Source organism: Branchiostoma belcheri, unplaced genomic scaffold (genome assembly GCF_001625305.1).
Source record: "Branchiostoma belcheri isolate BF01 breed outbred unplaced genomic scaffold, Haploidv18h27 scaffold115, whole genome shotgun sequence".
Taxonomy (NCBI): Eukaryota; Metazoa; Chordata; class Leptocardii; order Amphioxiformes; family Branchiostomatidae; genus Branchiostoma; species Branchiostoma belcheri.
This window is the reverse complement of record NW_017802547.1, coordinates 74577-94718: the sequence shown is the minus strand read 5'-3', so window position 1 is coordinate 94718 and position 20142 is coordinate 74577. Positions and strand designations below refer to the sequence as shown.

At 40.8% G+C, this 20142-nt stretch overlaps 2 protein-coding genes across 2 annotated transcripts; both read right to left on the bottom strand.

Moving 5' to 3' along the window:
• Positions 1-7363: 7363 nt before the first annotated feature.
• Positions 7364-11164, bottom strand: LOC109462295. Its single transcript, XM_019758825.1, has 4 exons — positions 11107-11164; positions 10486-10959; positions 9861-9941; positions 7364-8241 (listed from the first exon to the last, which is right to left on the bottom strand). The coding sequence occupies exons 1-4, from the start codon at positions 11162-11164 to the stop codon at positions 7364-7366; spliced, it is 1491 nt and encodes a 496-aa protein (XP_019614384.1).
• A 2535-nt stretch (positions 11165-13699) lies between these two features.
• Positions 13700-19883, bottom strand: LOC109462327 (homeobox protein rough-like). The gene is made up of 6 exons (XM_019758858.1): positions 19856-19883; positions 17591-17832; positions 17045-17133; positions 16195-16318; positions 15629-15742; positions 13700-13946 (listed from the first exon to the last, which is right to left on the bottom strand). Exons 2-6 carry the CDS (start codon positions 17821-17823, stop codon positions 13796-13798), a joined length of 711 nt encoding a protein of 236 aa, XP_019614417.1. The 5' UTR covers positions 17824-17832; positions 19856-19883; the 3' UTR covers positions 13700-13795.
• Between the last annotated feature and the right edge of the window lie 259 nt (positions 19884-20142).

The window sequence follows — 20142 nt, the reverse complement described above, 5'->3', positions numbered from 1 at the left end:
GTTCCCAGAATGTGATTTCCACATGTTTGCCGAGTATTTCTGAGGGCTGCCATAGGAAGGAATCCATTCCTTCCGGCATTGACCTGGCTGATTTTTCACTAATATAAAAAAGATAGAAGCAGCCGAGTTTTAAATACATACTAGACTATAGTACTTAGTTCCGTTCAGTTTAATCAAGTGGCATGTACACAGAAATCGAGACATAAAATTTGTTGACAGTTACAGTACTTTGATTATAAAATGTATTTGTAAAACCTTCTTTTTGTGATCTGCCATTTGCCGAATAGGGCAATACAATTTTAATGGAATGGCAGGAAAGAGATCGGAAAAGAAGGAGGGGGGGGGGCATATGCGAAGATAAACGGTCCGGCCCGCACTTGAAATCTTCTGTGAAAATTGTGTAGTCTTCCTTTATCTATTATTCGCAATACCTATCATTTCATTTCCTATGCGCATATATATTTTGGAAGGTGAAAAGGCTTTTAGGGTAGATAAGCAATGGGTGGGGACTTCAAGCAACCGTTTTGGAGAATCTCCTAGATTGCAGTGGACGAAGAGCTCGGGGGGCATTATGTCGTAATTTGAAGGCACAGAAAATGTATTGAACCTGATCATTTGGTATTCAATGCAGGCTCTAATGCGCTTTATGACTCATATTCAAGTAGCTTAGTGACGTATGGAGGTGAAGTGAGGTTGTATGGATATGTATGGATGTGCTTACGGAATATGCACATATGATATGGGGCTAAGCAGAAATGAAGAATTGCTTTCCAAATCTCCATTCTGGAAGAAAATGGTTGAAATGAAGCCATGATCATCTGCCAGGCTGTACGCTAACTTGAAAATCATCGAACTACGTGGAAAAATCTGTAGTCGAACTTTTATTGCTTTATTAGGTAGGTGGTACGATAAAAATATTTTACATTAACAGTCTTCATTAGGATCATTAAAAAGCTGCATGTATTATTGTTTGTTGATATAAGATATCGTGAAGATATACACTTTGATATTATTTTATATTTTATCTATCATCACCAGCAGCGCTTTAGTATTACGTAGTAAATCACAGCATGGCATCAGTACCCGACGTAGCAAACACAGACAAACTCAAAGCGCTACCACGGCACTAGCGGCAGCCAACAGACGACTTTGTAAGCGTTGTCCTCAACAAGAGAGAGAACTATTTGAATTCCAGTCATGAGAAACTCGGTAATCCCGCCCTTGGGTCTAATTTCTCGCTCGTAGTTTCCAATACTTCGGACTTCAGCTGAAAGAGATATGGGCAGACGAGGCATCAGCTTCAAAGCCATCTGAAATTTAGATTCAGTCGAAGTGCTTCCAGTTCAATTTCAAGGGTGGAGTATAGCGGCCTTGTCAGAGAATAACGGCTGCTTTAGTTAGAGGCAATAGTGTTAGCCGTGTGAGCTGATTGATATTACTGGTTCACATTAATCCCATGGCGTGCCGAGGTGTCCAGTACGCGCCCTTTTTGAGAAGAGGAAACACAGCAAATGTCCGGAGCAGGTTTTTGAAGTAGATCTAGATATATGGCCGTGCATAAAGTCGGTAGATTTTTTTTCTGTATTTCACAATCAATATGATAGGTGCGCATTCGCACTGATATTTATAACCTATTCATCTCTTCATAATTGACAGGCGACGAACAACGGACACGCAATTGGTTTAAAAAGGTAAACAAAGGAACATTGGATATAAAAAGTCAAATCAGGACTTGCTAATTTTTTTAGTGGCATTACGAACATTTGTGAGCCATCTGATAAAACGTTGTTCTTCTCACAAGATTTTCAGTAAGCAACTAATAGATTATTCTCTACAAAGACTGGAGACGAGAATATCCAGAAATTCCGCTCCTTGTGTACCAAACGGCGGGTCAGGCCAAAATCTCAGTGGCAATCGTCGTGAATTGTTCCCATTTGTTGGACGTCCAATGAGGTTATCTGAAACTCTGTGGCAAAAGTCGTATTCAATCTCCTGATCTCACGGCTCGCTGACGCCCCCAGATTTTCATTTATTGGTCGTACACCGAGAACTGGGTCGGTCGGTGGGTGTACAGTCATTGAAGAAGAATTCATTTGTCCGTCCTTTTTATCAGCTAATCCCAGAATTGTCAGAAATAGATGGTTAGGAGATGTACAACAATTCAATAGGCAGATATTCATGCTTAAGGGCCCTCTTGCGCACAGATCATTTGTTTCTCCCCACCAGACTATCTACAAAAGAATCGGATATTTTGACTATCTAAAGAATAGAAAGATTGACATTACTCAAGAGTATATGGACAGACTAGTGAATCATTACAAGCATGAAGATTTCCCATAGATATGCAAAGCAAGAAGATATACATCAGATGTTGTAACTAAACTTTGGATGTGCTTTTCACTTGTTTATTGAAACTATGAGCTTTCATCCCAACTCTGTGAAGAGGAACAAGATGTTCTATCCAAGGACTGCTGCTGCCCTTAGGAACATTACAACAGTAAAATGTGATACAGTATCAGATGCTTCTGATGCCAACTTTGCGTCAGTTTGATTTTGCACGCACTTGAACAAGTGAGTCCCCGGTGGAGAATGATGTACTATCGGCCAGTGTTTCTCGCTCTTTACGATCGTCTCCAGGCCTGTTAACACCACACCTTTCCCTGTGCTTGTAAAAATCGGAGACAGCGGGTCATAAATACGGCTGGTCTTCGGTCTTAATTAAGGAACAAGACCTGTAAGCAAAAATGCAGAAACGGCTGAGTAAGCTGCAGACACCACCAAAGGTAATTTGTCTGAATTAAAACTATCCTACAGTTCCTAGGAACAGAGCGTATGGTCACTATGTACCTCAACAGTACCTTTCCCTCTACTAAGTTTGCAAGTGGACCGAAAGTGATATAAAAAAACATTGCTTACACCAGAAAGGTAACCTTCGCATATGGTCTGCTCTGTTAATTCTTACTCTAACATATTAATATATATGGTCAGACAGGAGTCTAAATCCCTCCTGCTATAAAATTGCAACATGATGTAACCTAACACCAGTTACCATGGTGACAGACGTCTGGTTCATGTCATTGACCTTCCTGGTTTGGAGAAGAAGTCAGAACAGAGCAAAAACAATATGTTTTCCTTCGGTAAACATAAAAAGGTCCTAGAACAACGAGTAAGCAGAATGAAAGAGGTAGAAATAACACTGACTCCTATCTCAGAATAATCATTCACATCCATCCATACAGGTATGTACATATGTTTCATTGACAATCTTACACCTGAGTTCTGACCACCCTTCACCAAACCCTGCAATATACCGAGGGGCGTTTTCATACTTGACTTTTACTCCATTTTATTACTCCTTTGTATTATATAAAAAGATATTGCTTGGTATTTTTAATCCCTTTTTGTAGGCTGTCTGGCACCGAGCTCATTGGTTTTGATGGCACCCGATGCCAAGAAACTGACGTGGTTAAGCTTTAACCTCAATTAAAACTTACGAAGATGTCATGTGCGTTTGGACGTATATGACACCACATTATGATCCCAAGATTCTCGGGGAATAATTGCACAGGTGGCCTTTGTGGACCTTGCGGTCCTATCTTTCTCCTATCAGTCCCACGTGGACCACGCTGGGATGGGTGTCAGGTGATGTTGACCTCAGTAGGATGATATCTATTCCGAGAGTTAACAGATCTCTCTACGGCCTAGTGGATCTTGCCAGATCCGGGGACAGTCGCGGAGTATTAGCCTGAATGTCAGACTGTTTCCCGGGTCTACACAGGCCAGCTCCTCGGCTCCAGGGCCAACATGCCCCCGAGGAAATTACACCACAGGCCCCTTGAGTTAACCCTTAGGAACACTCACACGTCTTCCCCAGACAAAACTGGTATCTTTGTCTGGCACACAGCCTAGCATGCTGTATGTCTGGCATCCAGGCTAGACATTAGTGCCGTAGATGGCGTTTGGCACGAACTCAAGTTATCTACAAATACAGGCAGGAAATTAGAAGACTAGACATTTTAGCATTGTTTTATGGCTTCTCTATGGTCTTCCTGACACATTCAATAAATCAAATCTCTTCGCATCACTTCATATGACTGTGATCTTATGCATGCAACACATTTCCGCCGTTTCAACGAATACACAAATAAGATATGTATGAGCTTGGATTTCCAACTTTCTCAGAGCTCTATTACCCTTACAAAAGCAATGTAATAGAACCATGGCGCTGGTTATTCTGGTAATATCTACCAGTCAGTGTCTGACACTACGTAATGCTATCAGCAATTTCGTTTTATGTGATGTAATAAAGACCTCGGTACGGTAATTCTGGCTGCCATGTAGGTTGATAAAAAGGTCGGATACTGAGTTACTGCAACCTCAATCAATGTCATTACAACTATGGCACCCTGGAAACAAATTTGAAAAAAATGATAAAAGCGTTGTCAAGTTTTTTTAATGCAAAACAGATATAAAACGGGCAGGTGGTGTAAAACAAAATAAAATGCAAAAACACATACAATTGCAAGTTGCCATACATACTATGCTAAGAGTTTTGCATGCTTCGAAAAAGGGTTTAAGGGTTTTCTACTGTAAAACAAGCTAGATGTCGCCAGATAGGGTTGATAGACGTATTCGAGATCCCAGTTTCATGTGAAGACTGTGCAGTCAGCCTTGTTATTCATTCCCATAGCCACTCGTTAATTGTATTTGTCTGATATACGAGACGATATCGTAGGCCTTAGATTTTGTGATTTAAATTGAGAAGAAAATAGAAGATCTTCACAAGGTATTGATTCATTTCTTATTGTCTGAAATGTCTGATTATTTATGAAAATTGTCATATATCTGATTACATGGTGCATAAATAAAGTCCCCTATAACACAGTTGATAACACATATTTCACTTTGTAAGAAGCATGTTCTCTTTTACGCCCATAGACCCTTTTGCGTACTTAGATGGTGTACGCCCACCACCGTTATTTCGCGAAATCGCTAGCAATTCCGGGAGGGCGAAATCGCTGGGGAGCGATATCGCTGTGACACCGGGCCTGTCATGATCTAGGATTGCCGTGCACCACCTACGCTGTCATACGCCGGTGTGTCGCTAGGCTGAGAGATGTCACGCAATGTGACATTTAAAATACTGCAACGCATTCAGAAATCATTGATGCCTTCACATATGCGTGATCATGAATGTAAGACGTATGAAGTACGATATAATATAACGATATAACGCATTTTATCTCAAATTGTACCCTCTGTAGCAATGAAAGAAATGAGCTCTTTGACGTAGCCTCCAAATCTACCCAACTTTTCAGACAAAAACAAATGAAAAGAAAACTACTCTCCTCTTAACATCCGAAAACCCACAAACTACAGATTAAGTGGGATCCTTTGCTTTGTCTTCCTCAAACCCAGTAGTTTTTACTAGTAGTTTCTTAGTAGTTCTATGTGTACTAAATGTCTGTTTTCATACCATGTGTTTCCTCTGTTCCTACAATTAGCCCTCGGGCAAGAATTTGCAATAAAACATTTAAAATAAGTGTCCATATTGTATTTATTAACCTGCATAATCAAAAGTATAAAGCGAATTCACACTTCTAATATCTGTTGGTTATTTATACAATATATAAATAAACAATATCTGCCACATCAAGTTACGCCTGGGTAGTAGAACTCCCTCTATAAGATTTGCATGTAATATTTTGGTCTACATTGCCTGCTCTGGAGATGTTTCCATGCGTTTTAAAAACAGAAAAGAAACGATTACACACATAGATTCATTCAAACACACACACTAGTGCATTGTGTTTATTAGTACATATTAGTGTATTTACTTACTTATATATATGAGTGTATAATACATTGTACTTTAGTGTGTCAGGATTTAGGTCCATTAGACTGCATGTAGTCATGTGCGTTTAACTCTTTAGACATGAATATGCAATAACGTTATCTATAGTATACCTTTTGATTACGATCAAATTTAGGGAAAACAGGTAAAACAAGAGTTCCACGATCTCATACCTTCGCCAAATGATGTTAACCCTTGCGGGTGACGAATTATACAATTTTAATCATTGATTTTGTAAATAAGAGCCTCATTTGCATGGATTATATCAGTTGATCATATTCTCCATCCAATGACGGCCTTATCATAACAAAAAGGCTATTATAGCACTTCCTCATAAATTATGCAAACGAGGTCATGATTTGAATAAATTATGTTTATGGATGTTCACCTTCACTTAACTTCCAAATGTGGCAAGTATGAAATTCGGGGTGCAGCAGTTACAACTATGGAATTATAAGAATTTGCCATTAATTATGCAAATTAGGTCCTCATTTACATAATCTATATCCTCAGATGTTTTTCTCGTTCTCAAGTAGATGTCACAAGTGTTTCATAGTTCTATTATTGAACAAAGCAGATTTATAGAATTTCCTCATTAATTATGCCAATTAAGTCCTGATTTGCATAATTGCCATCGGATTATGTCAAGCATCACTTCGACTACCTACATACCAAAAATCACGACAATACGTCAACCGGTTCTTGAGTTATCGTCTTTCGAATTTTTTTCAACAAATGCCCCTGCAGTTCCAGAACAAGGCGCTAGGGGACCCAAACTCATGTCACTTCTTCTCTATCCCAAGAGCTATCTGCCATCCAAAATTCATGACCCTAGCATGTCCAGATCACGAGATATCAAAACCGGAAGTTCTGCTGCAGTACCTAGGAAAGCCGCCAGGGGGTCCGAAATCTAATCACTTCTAGGTCTCATGAAGACCTACCCACCTACCAAGTTTCATTCCAATCCATCCACCGCTTCTCGAGTTATCTTGCTAAACCACACACACACAAACACACCCACCCACACACACACAGACAAACGCTACTGAAAACATAACCTTCTTGGCGAAGGTAATGAAGTTGGACTTTTATTTACAAAGCTACTTTCATCACAAGGTAACATTCACAGTATCAATAGTGCAGTAATCTGTGTTACACAATCTCTCACTGTCAGGGGCAGTACAGATCACTGTACAGATACTAGTAGCTTAAGGCTCTAACTCGATATGATATTCCTAATCCCAGAACTACCAATAGGAGCTCATAGTTCTTTAATAAGTAATAATGAAAATCAGTCCAATAGGAGCTCAGGATTCTATGTCACTATAGAAATCAGTCATCAAAGCCTCCAACACTATGGTAACACGCAGTTATCATTTTGACAATAATTGGTACATCTTAGCAATCAATCAAAAGATTGATATATTCTCAATTCTTCCCAGGTGTTAGCCATCAAGTTTTTCAGCGCATGATAAATTGAAGGGCTGCTGCAAACGTGCTGTAATCAGGCTAGTAGTCTGGCAAGACGACTACCATGTCATCGCTCCAGCTGGCGACTACCAGCTGCCCGTCCGGACCCACGGCAACGCCGTACGCACTGGTCAGGTTGGTCGCGATGGGACGCACGTGCTCCCCGCGAGGTGAGTACAGCTCCACACATGAGAACAGTGCACAGCTCCCGTCGTCCCCAAAGGCAATGATGAACTGTCCTAACTTATCCACACACATGCCAGCAACCGGAGAAACAACCGGCCAAAACGGAGAATCCTGTCCTTTCCTGCCGATGCTGAACAGATACTGCCCGGTTTCGTTATAGACACGCACGTGGGGTCCCCTGTCCCAGTCGGACACTAAAATGTTTCCCTGCGTGTCTGTGGCAATGCGTATTGGCATGTATCTATTGAACTTCCCAAACGTCCGGACAACCGTGCCATTGAACAGCAGAACCTTGATTGTGTCATAGTATTTCCAGGTTTCAGCTACTATGACATGCTTGCGATGTGCGTTCACGGCAACGCCATGGAACGTATTGTTTGGGAATGAAGGTTGTATTGTTCTTGTGCGATGTCCAGTTTTCGTGTACTGAACGACATACGCGTAGGACGAGTTGTTTTTCCCGACCACCCAGAGGTGGCAGTCCGCGTCGATGGCAATGCACTCTGGCTTCATCGTGTCGAGCTGGTTCTCTGACACGACGGTGGGAAACTGGCGAAGGTAGGCGCCCTTCATGCTGAACACTTGGACCCGCCTGTTGTGCTTGTCAGTGACAAAAATCTCGTTTCTCGGTGACACAACAACGCCGTTTGGCCCACAGAATTCTCCCGGTGCCTTTCCAGTGTCACCAAACGCAACTCTCATTGGTGGTTCACTCTCTTTGTCTCCTACCCCTGGGGCACATTCTAAAAAACCGTTAGTAAGGTCCGGAACATTGATTAATCAACTATACATGTTTGAAATAAATTTAGGAGTCGATTCCTTTGAGTAAGGATAAGTAAAATTACCTGTTTTAAGGTAAAGTTTTTCTTGTGATTTTAGAATATTTTTATTGTAACATCGGAACGATAAGATTAGTGCAATCGGTAAATTGCCTAATGTCAACAGTTTTTAAATATTTATAAAAAATTACACAAATAAGCCTATGACTGCGATGTACTTTTCATATCCGATTAAAATATATGATGAAATAAACTATTTACCTATTCATTCATTCATTCATTCATTCATTCATTCATTCATTCATTCATTCATTCATTCATTCATTCATTCATTCATTCATTCATTCATTCATTCATTCATTCATTCATTCATACCTGCAGACGTTGATGAGTACGGTACAGAAGACATGTGCCAGGTGGGGTGTGTTCTAACTGGTGTTGTGGACTGAATAGTCGTCTTCTCTGTGACAGGATCCGGCAATATCTGTGGTAGACGATCGCGAAGAGGGCATATCACATTGGTGCGACAAAAGCTTATAGGGGACCTGGGGACGTCTAAATGTGTATCAAAAATATACTTGCCTTCATTATGAAATTTACGTGGTCATGAATGTTGGACAAATGACTAAACACATGGTATTTTGAATAATAGGCTCTTCATTTTCATTTCTTCACATTCTTTTCTTTTCCTTTGGAATTGATTTTGGCATTCTACGACATTGACGGGTTGTATCGATGCCCAATATATTTCTTAGCAATTTACGACATATATTTTCTCCTTTTGCAGCTGCTTTGTACAATTTATAGTTTGGTCAAAAACTTTGGGGGGGGGGGATTCAATCGCGCGGATGTCAGCCACATAATCAAATCAACATGGTCTAAGTAGCAAAACTTACTGTTTCCATGTCGGTGTCTTCATGTTGGTCCTTTACTGTGAAGATCAGCGGAAATGCGATCGCTGAAACTATTAGTGCCCCGATGACCAAATGTATAGCCCCAATGCATGCTATCTGAGTCCACGATAGGTTGAAAGTGCGGCCTGTCAACAAAATCCAAACAGGCCATTATTTTTTATTTGCTATTTCAACAAGACATGGCGACGGCACACTCGAGTTTTTTAAACTTATATTATGCCGCCAACAACGCAGACAAACACACAGACAACATACTCATTTTCACCTTAGTGAAGCACAAGATCGGTGGCATGGCAGGATTCGAACTCGGGACCTCTTGTTTCCGAGCCGAACGCTCTGTCGTTACGCCACACGACCCCACATAAACAGGCCACTACTGACTATGTGAATTCATGTCATTCCTCTGTCTAAGTGAAGAACCATATCTTACAACTATTGTATGAAGACATACTGACGTGAAACCAATTCCAAAAGACATGTAAGTGAACTATGAGTGCTGTGCAACGTTACTATAAAGTGATGTCTGGCATCTGGCAAGAATCAACAATGCAAAATGCAACAAGCAGCGAAAACAATGGCTATTCTAATCAATTCTCAACTTCAGCACGATAAGTCACACCAGATCCACACAATAAAACGTTAGGTCGCACACCCTACCTCCAGCCACCTTTGGTTGTGGCACATTTGGGACGTACATTGGGTTGGAAGTTAACCCATCCTTCCTGTCGCCATCAGCGTCTGCATAAGGAGTACAAACTTGGCTATTACCTTATCTTATCTTTAATATCTTACCTTTAATGCCTTACCTTACCTTGTACACTTTACCTTAGCTTACCTTTAATATTTCATCTTAAATACTTACCTTGCCTGGTACCCTTTTCTATCCAAGCACGTTGGTGAACACATTTAATCTATAGCTTCTAATTAGAAATTCTACTAAATCTTCATCCTCATTCGTCACACTCTAGTTTGAGTACATGTAAAGTTTGAACTAAAAAAAAACATGATACGTATGGAAACAATTTGAGCAGGTTCAAAGTAGATTTTAGACAAGTTTGAACTCCAAAAATACATGATACATATGGACACAATTTGAGAAGGTTCAAAGTAGATTTTAAAAAAGGTTTGAACTCCAATACACACATGAATAATGATACTCGTACATATGGACACAATTTAAGCAGGTTCAAAATAACTGTCTAGAAAACATCAGTAGTGAGGGATGCAGGATCTTCCTTACTTTAATCTTTGTCAACTTCTAACTACGTGAAAGTTGACTTACCAGAGCTGGTACTTGGAAACGCTGCGTTGGTGCTGACACCTTGGGCATTGGGAACGGACCGACGCCGGCTGGTTGATGCTTGGTCAGCGGTGGGGCCATCCTGTTCCTCATATACAACAGCATATGGTTGATAAATGTCGTCATGTCGTCTTTGGTCAGTCCTGTCAGCTGCGGTGAGGCCATACTGACTGTATGCGACTGCATACGGACTGATACACGGCCAGACGTCATGTACCGATTCGGCATCATCTTCCAGTTGGTTGAGGACATTCTCTGGCTGAGTACCATCAATGTCGGTGTCCGTTGCATTGTCGTTCTCTGTAACGTCGTCCACGTCTTCTCCACATTCATAAGCATTCACAGATGCTTCTTCACGGCAGGTATCCTCTACCTGGTAGGTCACTACATTCTCTGCTTCATTGTTGTCAGCAATGTAAATGCCTCTTGACGGGAGGTTTTCTGACCTTGCTGATTCTTCATCGGCATAAATTTGTTGATTCTCATTAGTTTGTGAGCTGCTTGTGCTAGAAAAGCTAATAGTTGGTACTACTACACTTACTTCGTCATTACCATCAATATAACGTTTTTCGTTGTCAGCGAAGTGTACAATGGATGAATCACTGTTGAAGTCCTCCACAGTGTTCCCGGTGTGGCTGGCTGTTTCTCTTTCTTCTTTCATGCTCGCCATACTAGTGTCTTTCTCAAGCCGAACGGTATGATGCTTCACAAACAAGTTTTTATGGATCTTTCCCTTGCTAAACCTAACAAAACAGTTGTTTTTCAGATGTGCTGTACTGCGTTCTTGCAGCCTTTTAATAGAGAGTCTGACATGAATTAATTGAAAATACGTCAGTAGACAATCTCTTTGCCAATTTTGAATTATTAATAGTCTAGCCAATATTGTATTTCGATTAATAGCGTTTCAAAAGAAGATTGGATTTGCTTGGTTCAATCTAACTAATCTAACACTTGTTCGTTTGTGTTTTTACTATGCATATTGCATGCGCTGCGATAGCCTAGTTTTCTATGAATAAAATCTGTTTAGATTAATTCAAAATACGTCTAGAGAAAATTCACGCCAATCAATTCAGTATTAGTCTGGCTGGGGAAACTTTCACTGAAACGACGACGAAATTTCATAAGAAGTCGTCTGAAACCGTAAGTTGATTTCTAGTATGGTTTTCAGAGTAGATTGTATTGTAGATACTGTTATTTGGCAGATGCTGTTATTTGGCCGTCTGGTAGAGGCTATGTTGAAACTACCCCGCCTCCCAGTATGTTAAAAAATACAATTGATAAGCCCTATCTGGCATTCCCAGTAACACGAGAATGATAAAATCTTCAGGATGTAGCGAATAAAAACCTTACTGAGCTTGCTATACACAGGTAGTAAATTCTGTCATCAAGACATGCGCGACCCCTAGCTCTCCTGACGAGAAAGACATCTGGGATCCAGTGGTTGGACCACGAAAAATTTTAAGCTGGCTAGAGCCCTGGGTTGGACATACAAATATCATGATGATCAGGTTATGCTGTCTTAAGCCGCCGTCACAAATTCAGGACCTTCGAATTCCCACGACTTTGTTCGCGACCACTCCCCAACCAAGGTCCCTGCTGGGTTTGGAGTAGCCTGGAATCCAGCCTATTCCAGCTCGGCTGATCGCATCCAAGCTGAATGTGACTTTCCCGACGTTGATTTGCAAATATATTGAACAGTTGACTGGTACGGAAAACTTTTTTGAGACCAAGAGGCAATTTAGACGATATACTCCCAACCAAACGCAACGTGACCTTGCTCAAGACTAACTCCCAACCGTCGTCTATAAAGTCTGAGTATGGAGGTCATGGTCGGCTGGAGGTCATGTGTGACAGACCGCCCATGTTGCATGATACTAAACTGTCAGCTTCCAACAATTACCCATAATAACATAAACAACAGAGTAAACAACACTAAAGTGCACGGAAATCCCATCTAACCCGCTGGTCTTCCACACACACAGATACGCAATGGCCCAGGAAGCTGCAGTGTTTGTGTGGATAAGTGCAGGAGAGAACACACTGATCTAGGCCAGAGATAATAGAATTACTAATGTTTGTCTTATAATCACATTGGATTGTTCTAGTGGCATGTGACAATAGTTAAATATTATCCAACGCGATGTATTGATACCGGAGATACACAGTAATGAATGGAAAACGAAAATCACAAAACACTACACAAACATATGACGTCTCCAATTTCATGTCACAGTTGAAGTTACACACTGTTTCCAAACCTGAGTACTATATACATTCCAGTTGAATTGTTGGTACGTATAGTATGTAAACAACTTTTATCTCGTGGCTCTTTCTTGGTCTATTTAAAAAGCGTAGCATGCTAAAGTCTGGCTCAGGAGCATAGTCTCTCTTCCAATGCACAGTTGTATCTCTGCAAATCCCGGAGATCTGGTTAAAGATCTATGATTACGGTGCATCAAAGTTGGATCTTTCCACACGCTTGTGTCACTTGTGTCCTCTTTTCTTCAAGATTTACATCAAAATTTTTATGGTTACCGAGGGAAAACATATTGTTGTTTATTTTGGAAACGGACGAAAATCTATGCGCTCGCGGATGCCATACATATAATCAAATCAACATGGCCTAACTATACAGGCATATATAGAGATTTCCACAGACATGTTTCACCAGTAATCTACCAATTCAGTGTTTAAATACTTTGTCGATGAAAGGTTATGAGCAACAGGACCATGCATGAAGTCATCACCTATCCGAATTATGACAGCAAATTACACGATAGACGTTTCATTCTATCATAACTAACATCTAAACGTTTTAAAGTGAATGTGTGTACAGCTAAGTTTGTGTTACACAGACTAAACATACATAAATATATACATACGGACGACATTCTGAAGGCATTTTCACAAAACAGATGACGATGACCACAAAGGTGCAATTCAGAAGGCACGCTTTACCATATCGGTACTATTGATGTATTATGTTTACCGAAGGAAAACATTGTTTTTGCTCTGTTTCCTCCTCTTCTTCTTCTCCAACCAGTATGGTCAATTGCCTGAACCAGACGTCTGTCACCATGGTAACTGGTGTTGGGGGAACATCATGTTGCAATTTTATAGCAGGAGGGATTTAGACTCCTGTTTGGCCATGTATATGAATGTGTTTGAGTAAGAATTAAAAAGCAGACCATATGCGAAGGTAAACATTATGCATTCGCTTTGCAAATGTTACCTTTCTGGTTAACGTTTTAAAACTTCTAACTCTTTAATAGTGACGAATATCATCACATGATCACGCTTTGGCGGACTTGTGATGGTTTCCTTCCGTTCCACAAAGCCCGGCCGTACACGGCAGGCCAGAGCCCCCGGTCCTCTCTCGGTAGTAACAAGCACCGCAGTAACCGCCATATCCATGGGCATAGGGAGACGGCAGGCCCAGGCACCTACGCAAAGAGAAAAAGGTGCCAGATTTTGCAATTAACAACCATTCAAACAACAGTAACAAAAGAACATTGAGAGCCTTCTTGTTGAATTTGGTTAATATCATACGATATGAAGTTAATGTTATACTGACATTTGAAGTAGTACACAAAGACCATCGATAGTTCACACAACAAGCCATCTTGGGGTTCCACCTGACAGATTCTAAAGACTATGTGTTCATTATGACAGCTGTAGTGGATAACTGCGACGGCAAACGTTTAAAGGTAATTACAGTGTAGATAGACATCACTGACAATAAGGGTAAGTGAAATTACACATTCGGATGTTTTTAGGGTGTCGTCACCGTCGGTTCCACCTGTTAACTGGCCCAGTTTTTTTTCTATCTAAGAAGAAGCGACCGCCTCAGGTATCTCTATTGTCTGTCAGCAGAAGATGGGAACGACTGATAAACCCGCTTTGAACCGCCGCACTTTCCCACTCTCCGTAACCTGGTATCGCGGTTGTGGCGGGTTTTCTTCGGGGCTACTGAAGCTCGTCCCCGCCCGCCTGAGCTAGGTTCCCCGGTAGGTTTTTCACGATGGGAGATCGATTAGCCTCACCACGACACTGTGGTGGGGCAAATCAAATCCCGGCGTGCCAAATTCTATCACAGGATTAATACTCCCACCGGTGAAACCACAAGTTTTCCAAAGGAGTCTGTATGGTATCTAAATTTGTAAATGGGTTCGTCTGATACAATCATGCATGTCTAGATACTTGTCACCATGAAATGGAATTCATTCATTCATTCATTCACCTTTATTTAAACTGGGTGGCCCTGTCGGCCTTGTACATGCCGCTCTTCCCAGAGGTGCAGTAATGAGTGAGGGGTGGGATCACGGGAATGAGAAGGATCTTCCTATTGTGGCGTTATCTAATAGAATTTATGGACAATCTTAATAATCAAGTAATTTTACACTGGTGTCATCATAGCGTAACATTTCACACGGCTAGGTCTAGAGTCTACATAGCTAGAATAGTTGCCTTGATAAAAAACATTTTTTTCTGTCACAATCTGCCGTAGAATCTGTGTTGCACATTTTTCCTTAAACCCATTCTGATATTCCTGCCGCGCTCCTGAGAGGTAACGAAGCCGAATATTTGTACTAAACCCTAACTTTGTCCACAAGATTCCTTCAGGTGATACGGTGGGGGAAAGTAACCTTAGAAGAAGGAGGAATGACATGAACTGTTAGTTTTAAGACTTATGGTGTGACTCCTTCACAGACTGAGTCTGAGCAACCGGTGCAGTTGCTCAATCGGGAAGAGTGCTCGCTTTGTAACCGGGAGGTCGTGAGTTCAAACCCCGGCCGGGTCATACTGCTTTCTCTGCCTAGCACTCAGCATCTATGAAAAAGAGTATGGGAAGATCAAACACACAACACTACCAGGCTAGCCCCCTGCTGTAGTGCTTGCACAACTGTGTGGCCCAAGGGCTACAGAAATGGAGATGGGCACCACCCCTATGCTGTGCACATAGTGGAACGGGACCTTTTTTGTGTGTGTCATGTGTGCTTCCAACGTGTAAACAACAGAAATACCAATGATTTGACCGGTAACCGTATGTGGAGAAAACTGAATACAGGATACAAGGAATCCTGTATGAGATACACTGTATACATGAAGTGTAGTTCATGTTTACCTGTACTGTTGATCCAGTTGCGCCTTCTCTATCCTTTTGTCCTTCGCACGGCGGTTCTGGAACCAGATCTTGATTTGTGTTTCCGACAGGTTCAACATTTCCGCCAACTCAAACCTACGATCATCACAACGATATTGTAAATACAGCACGAACTGTACTTGTGGCTACATATAGGACCTCCAGTAACCTGCCACGCTGAGTAACAAAAATGCCAAATTTGATGAATATCTTAAGTTGACACAGTATTTGTTAGTATGGAAATTAAATGTGATAAAAGTTGCTCAGGGTCTAACTACGCGGTGGCCATCATAAGATTTTCTTGCCGACATGTTGGCCCTGGAGCCGAGGAACTAGCCTGTATACTGGTCCTAGCAACAGCCTAGCACACAGAGTATATCGTTGGATTTCTGCCTCATTATTATTTGAATAATTATGATGTAGATTTGTTAGGTTTATTCGACATTAGGTCTTGCTCAACACATTTTATTGTTTGCTACTCTTTTTATGTAGTTTGCCATACATTGTACCATGTGCAATTGTCGTGCAATAAAGTTTATTTGACTGACCTTCTCGGTCTTGTGATGTACTCCGTCCTGTTGTACTCCAGCTCTAACTTCATCGTCTGTTCGGTAGTGAAGGTGGTTCTCTGCCGCCGCTGTCTGCTGTCCTTACGGCGGCGTCTGATCGGGACTACGAGAGAGCAACAACAGGTAATAGTATGGAAGGAAAACACGACTTCACAGGGTTCTAGCTTATAGTCTGTTCGGTAGTGAAGGTGGTTCTCTGCCGCCGCTGTCTGCTGTCCTTACGCCGGCGTCTGATCGGGACTAATAATAGGACGAGTTAACAACGAGTTATACTAAGGACGACATGGCTTCATATAGGGTCAAAGCATTCTACAAGTATTAACTATAACCTACAAGAAAATCCCATCAGAAAAAGCTATTGGTCTGCACGTATCGTGAAATGATTCCCAATCTTACTTATATCTTTATCACGCCATGAAACGTCCATTATGGTCTAATGAAGATAATAGTTATAAAGCCGCCGTATATGTGATGATCATGGATGTGTGACAGGTGCTTTCCTGCCATACCACCTGCTGCAGCTGAATCACGTCATCCGGAAGCACCTGCCTCCCTATAGAACTACCCAGTCATCGGAGCAGATTATGATACTCATCTAGATAGAATAGGGGATGAACACCATTTTGTTGTAGAATGTACAGAAAAGTCTTTCCATTCATCCATGATCATCATATACACGGCAGTTTTATAACCATATTTAGCTATGTGTGACAGGGGCTAAGAGGAGGGGAAAAGAGCAAACTGTGGATGCAGGATTCATGGTTGGACTTTTCGCCCATTACTTTGCTGTTTTCTGATTGTATCTACTGTAAATGTAGCGGTAACTCACAGTATCCTGGCGGCAGTGCCGGTAGACTGGTCCCGGCGCCGTAACTAAAGTCCGAGTACGATCCGAACCCGCTGTCTTGGAGATAGGACCTAACGGACGAAGTACCGAGAAAATATGTTATTTTGATCTGACCGACAACGGAAGAAAACAACATAAAGCTGGAACAAAGCTTGAACTTTACAACTATGGATTCTACCAACACAGATGAGCTTTCATTTAAACATAAAGCTACATTTTCCTATGATAACCAACATAACACAAAACAAATATCTTGGGGAAATGAGGCTGGAATACATTTAAAACTTTGATTCCTCGAACTACTAGTTTATTGTTTTTTTTTAATTAAGCGATGTATTATTTTCTTTGTACCTCTCTCTATCTCATAACAGGGTACATGTGTTAATATGAACAACGACAAACCTTAAGCTATTTTTCTGCTCAATTTCCGTGGAAGAAACTGCAATAGGGAGATTCTATTTGTTATTTATTTATTTATCAATTATGAATGTTTATTGTGGAAATTGAATAAATAAGATAAACCTTTACCTATGATACATCTCTAACTGTGACTGTATGCAGGGCATGGAGTGTCCCGGTAGAGAGACCGTGAGTTTGGCGTCGGTAGCGGACGTGGCCGGCGAGGTGGCCGGCACAGACACGGAGGTGAACGCCGAGACTCGCGGCTCGCCCGAGGCGGTGGAACCCACGAGTGGAGACGGGCCATCCGAACTAAACCCTCCTCCGAAGGCATTGGTGTTACAGGGTTTGAGGAGCTCCATGTTACGTCCCTAAAGAGAACGACAGCTTTCTTTATTCTTTATTTCAGGCATCCATGACCCATACAAAAGAAAATATACTAATAGAAATACACATAATAAAAACAGTTAAAAATATGAGTATGAGTACAGACGGTCCCAGATATTGCGGAAGAATCTGTTGCATAAGATTACATCGGATTTGAGAACAGGTTGGATGATGTTATTTAAGGAGTTATGAGATATGAAAGAATAGCATTGTTCGCGCCATGTAGCGTCAAAGGCGTCTGTCCTATGGTAACCAAACATTTCACTGGCACTGTAAAATCTGGGTAAAGACATTATGTAAGAATTCCCCGTTCATAAGCACATATTACAACAGTCGACAATAGGAGGAGACGTAATTCTCTCCTAGCGTCCTTATATTACAGCCACAATGTTCTACATTTCTGAAGGACTGTATACGTTTTGTATATTTTCCTGTGTATCGTTTTGTGTGTTATAATGGACCACAGGAAGAATATCTCGTTATGTACATGTATGCTAAATGTGAATCCCAATAAACTCAAACTGACAGACGGACTAAAGTAAAAAGTACATTTCAACACTGTTCATTTCCAATTTTAACTCACTGTCCGAACTATATGCTGCTAACTTGAATCAGGCTAATCTGTCACTTTATCAATTGAAAAAGAACAATATGACTGGTGTTTAAGATAAGACGAGATGATATTGTCGATAAGAGTGACAGAAGACAGAGACCGTGCCGCCAGCTAGGGTCCGGCGGCCCGGCTGTGGAGACGTTACGGTGGCTGCTGCTAGTCCGCCCCGGGCAAAACTCGTACATTGACCCGTGGTATCTAGGCTAAAACCTGTTTATGTTCTGAAATGTTAGACCCCGAAAAATGAATTCTTAAGTTGTCTGTTTTATCTGTGTTGCTTTTGTTTTAGTAGACTCCATACTCTGACATTTTTATATACATGTAAGCTGTCCCTATACATATGCACCATACACATTCAAAGCCCATGGTATACAAGTATACAAGCCTATTTTTTGTCTAAATAGTTCTTGTAGGGCTTGACATACACATGTCAAAAGCACATGAAATATTGCGATATCTGAAGCGTTTAAACATTGTTTGTCAATCAACAGCTTAATTAATCTCCATTTGACACATCAGGAAATCTCCAATGAAAGATAGCTGTCATTGTAGATCACTTATTTCATCAATCAAATTCGTCATTTTAACACCTTCCTATTCTGCAGTGAAATAGTCTAAGTCAGAGTCCAATTTTCAAATTACAAAATTTGTATTACCAAAAGCACGATGAAATTATTCCAATGAATATCAACGTTATATTCATTGTAACTATGTGTGACAATTGTATAGTAAGAAAGGTTTTAGTCTCCGCTTCTGCATTTTAGAGTATTTAGATGTCGATTGTGCTGTATCCCTCACATCTGAGATTGGGACAAACGATGAAAAAGCAACATTTTAAGGTAACTATGGTTGTGTAATAGGAATGTCGATGCAATTTTCCTCTTTGATGAATATTATAACTAGTATTGCACCGTTTACAGTACATTCTAATGAGGGTAAAGCAAGCTATAAGGTTGAAGTAAATGAAGAAATTTGTAAATAAGAAAGCATCCAAAAAGTGAAGAATTTTGACAAATATTGACCTCTTTAGAGATGCCTCTTTATTAATAAACCTTAAAAAACAGATTTTTTGCATGATTTTTGATGCAAGAAATGAACGTCAATTTTCTGTAATGGCGACGGAGGAAATTAATTAGAATATTGTTAAAATTATGCCAGAAATAAACGTAACGATGCAGCATGTATGTATATGGAACAGTGACTTTACTAAACCTCGATAGAATGATGTTTTATTTCTTCAACATTGCGAGTGAGTACGAAGTGAGTTTTCTCACAAATTTCCAATTTGGGACTGTAAAAGTTATCAGTACCGTAATAACGTACAAATGTGTATTGTTTTAAAACTGGGTTCAACTGTAGTAAAGATATGGTACATGATTGAGATATGGACCTACCTTGAGTGACAGACGTCCGAAGAGCTCCCGATCAAACTTACAAATGTGCCTGGGCTGAGCCGACGGCTTGAATAAATACCATGATATAATTGAATGAAAGAGGCCCTTATTAAGTATAATTACCCTCCTCCTGGGGCTATGTGCTTCAGGGCCACAGTTTCAAAATAACTCCAGTATTTGGAAAAGGAAATCGGCAGAACAAATTTGTATAAAAAGTGTTCGATACGCCCGAAGAAGCCATGGAAAATAACAAAGTAGAAAGCAAGAACTGACTTGGTTGGACTTCA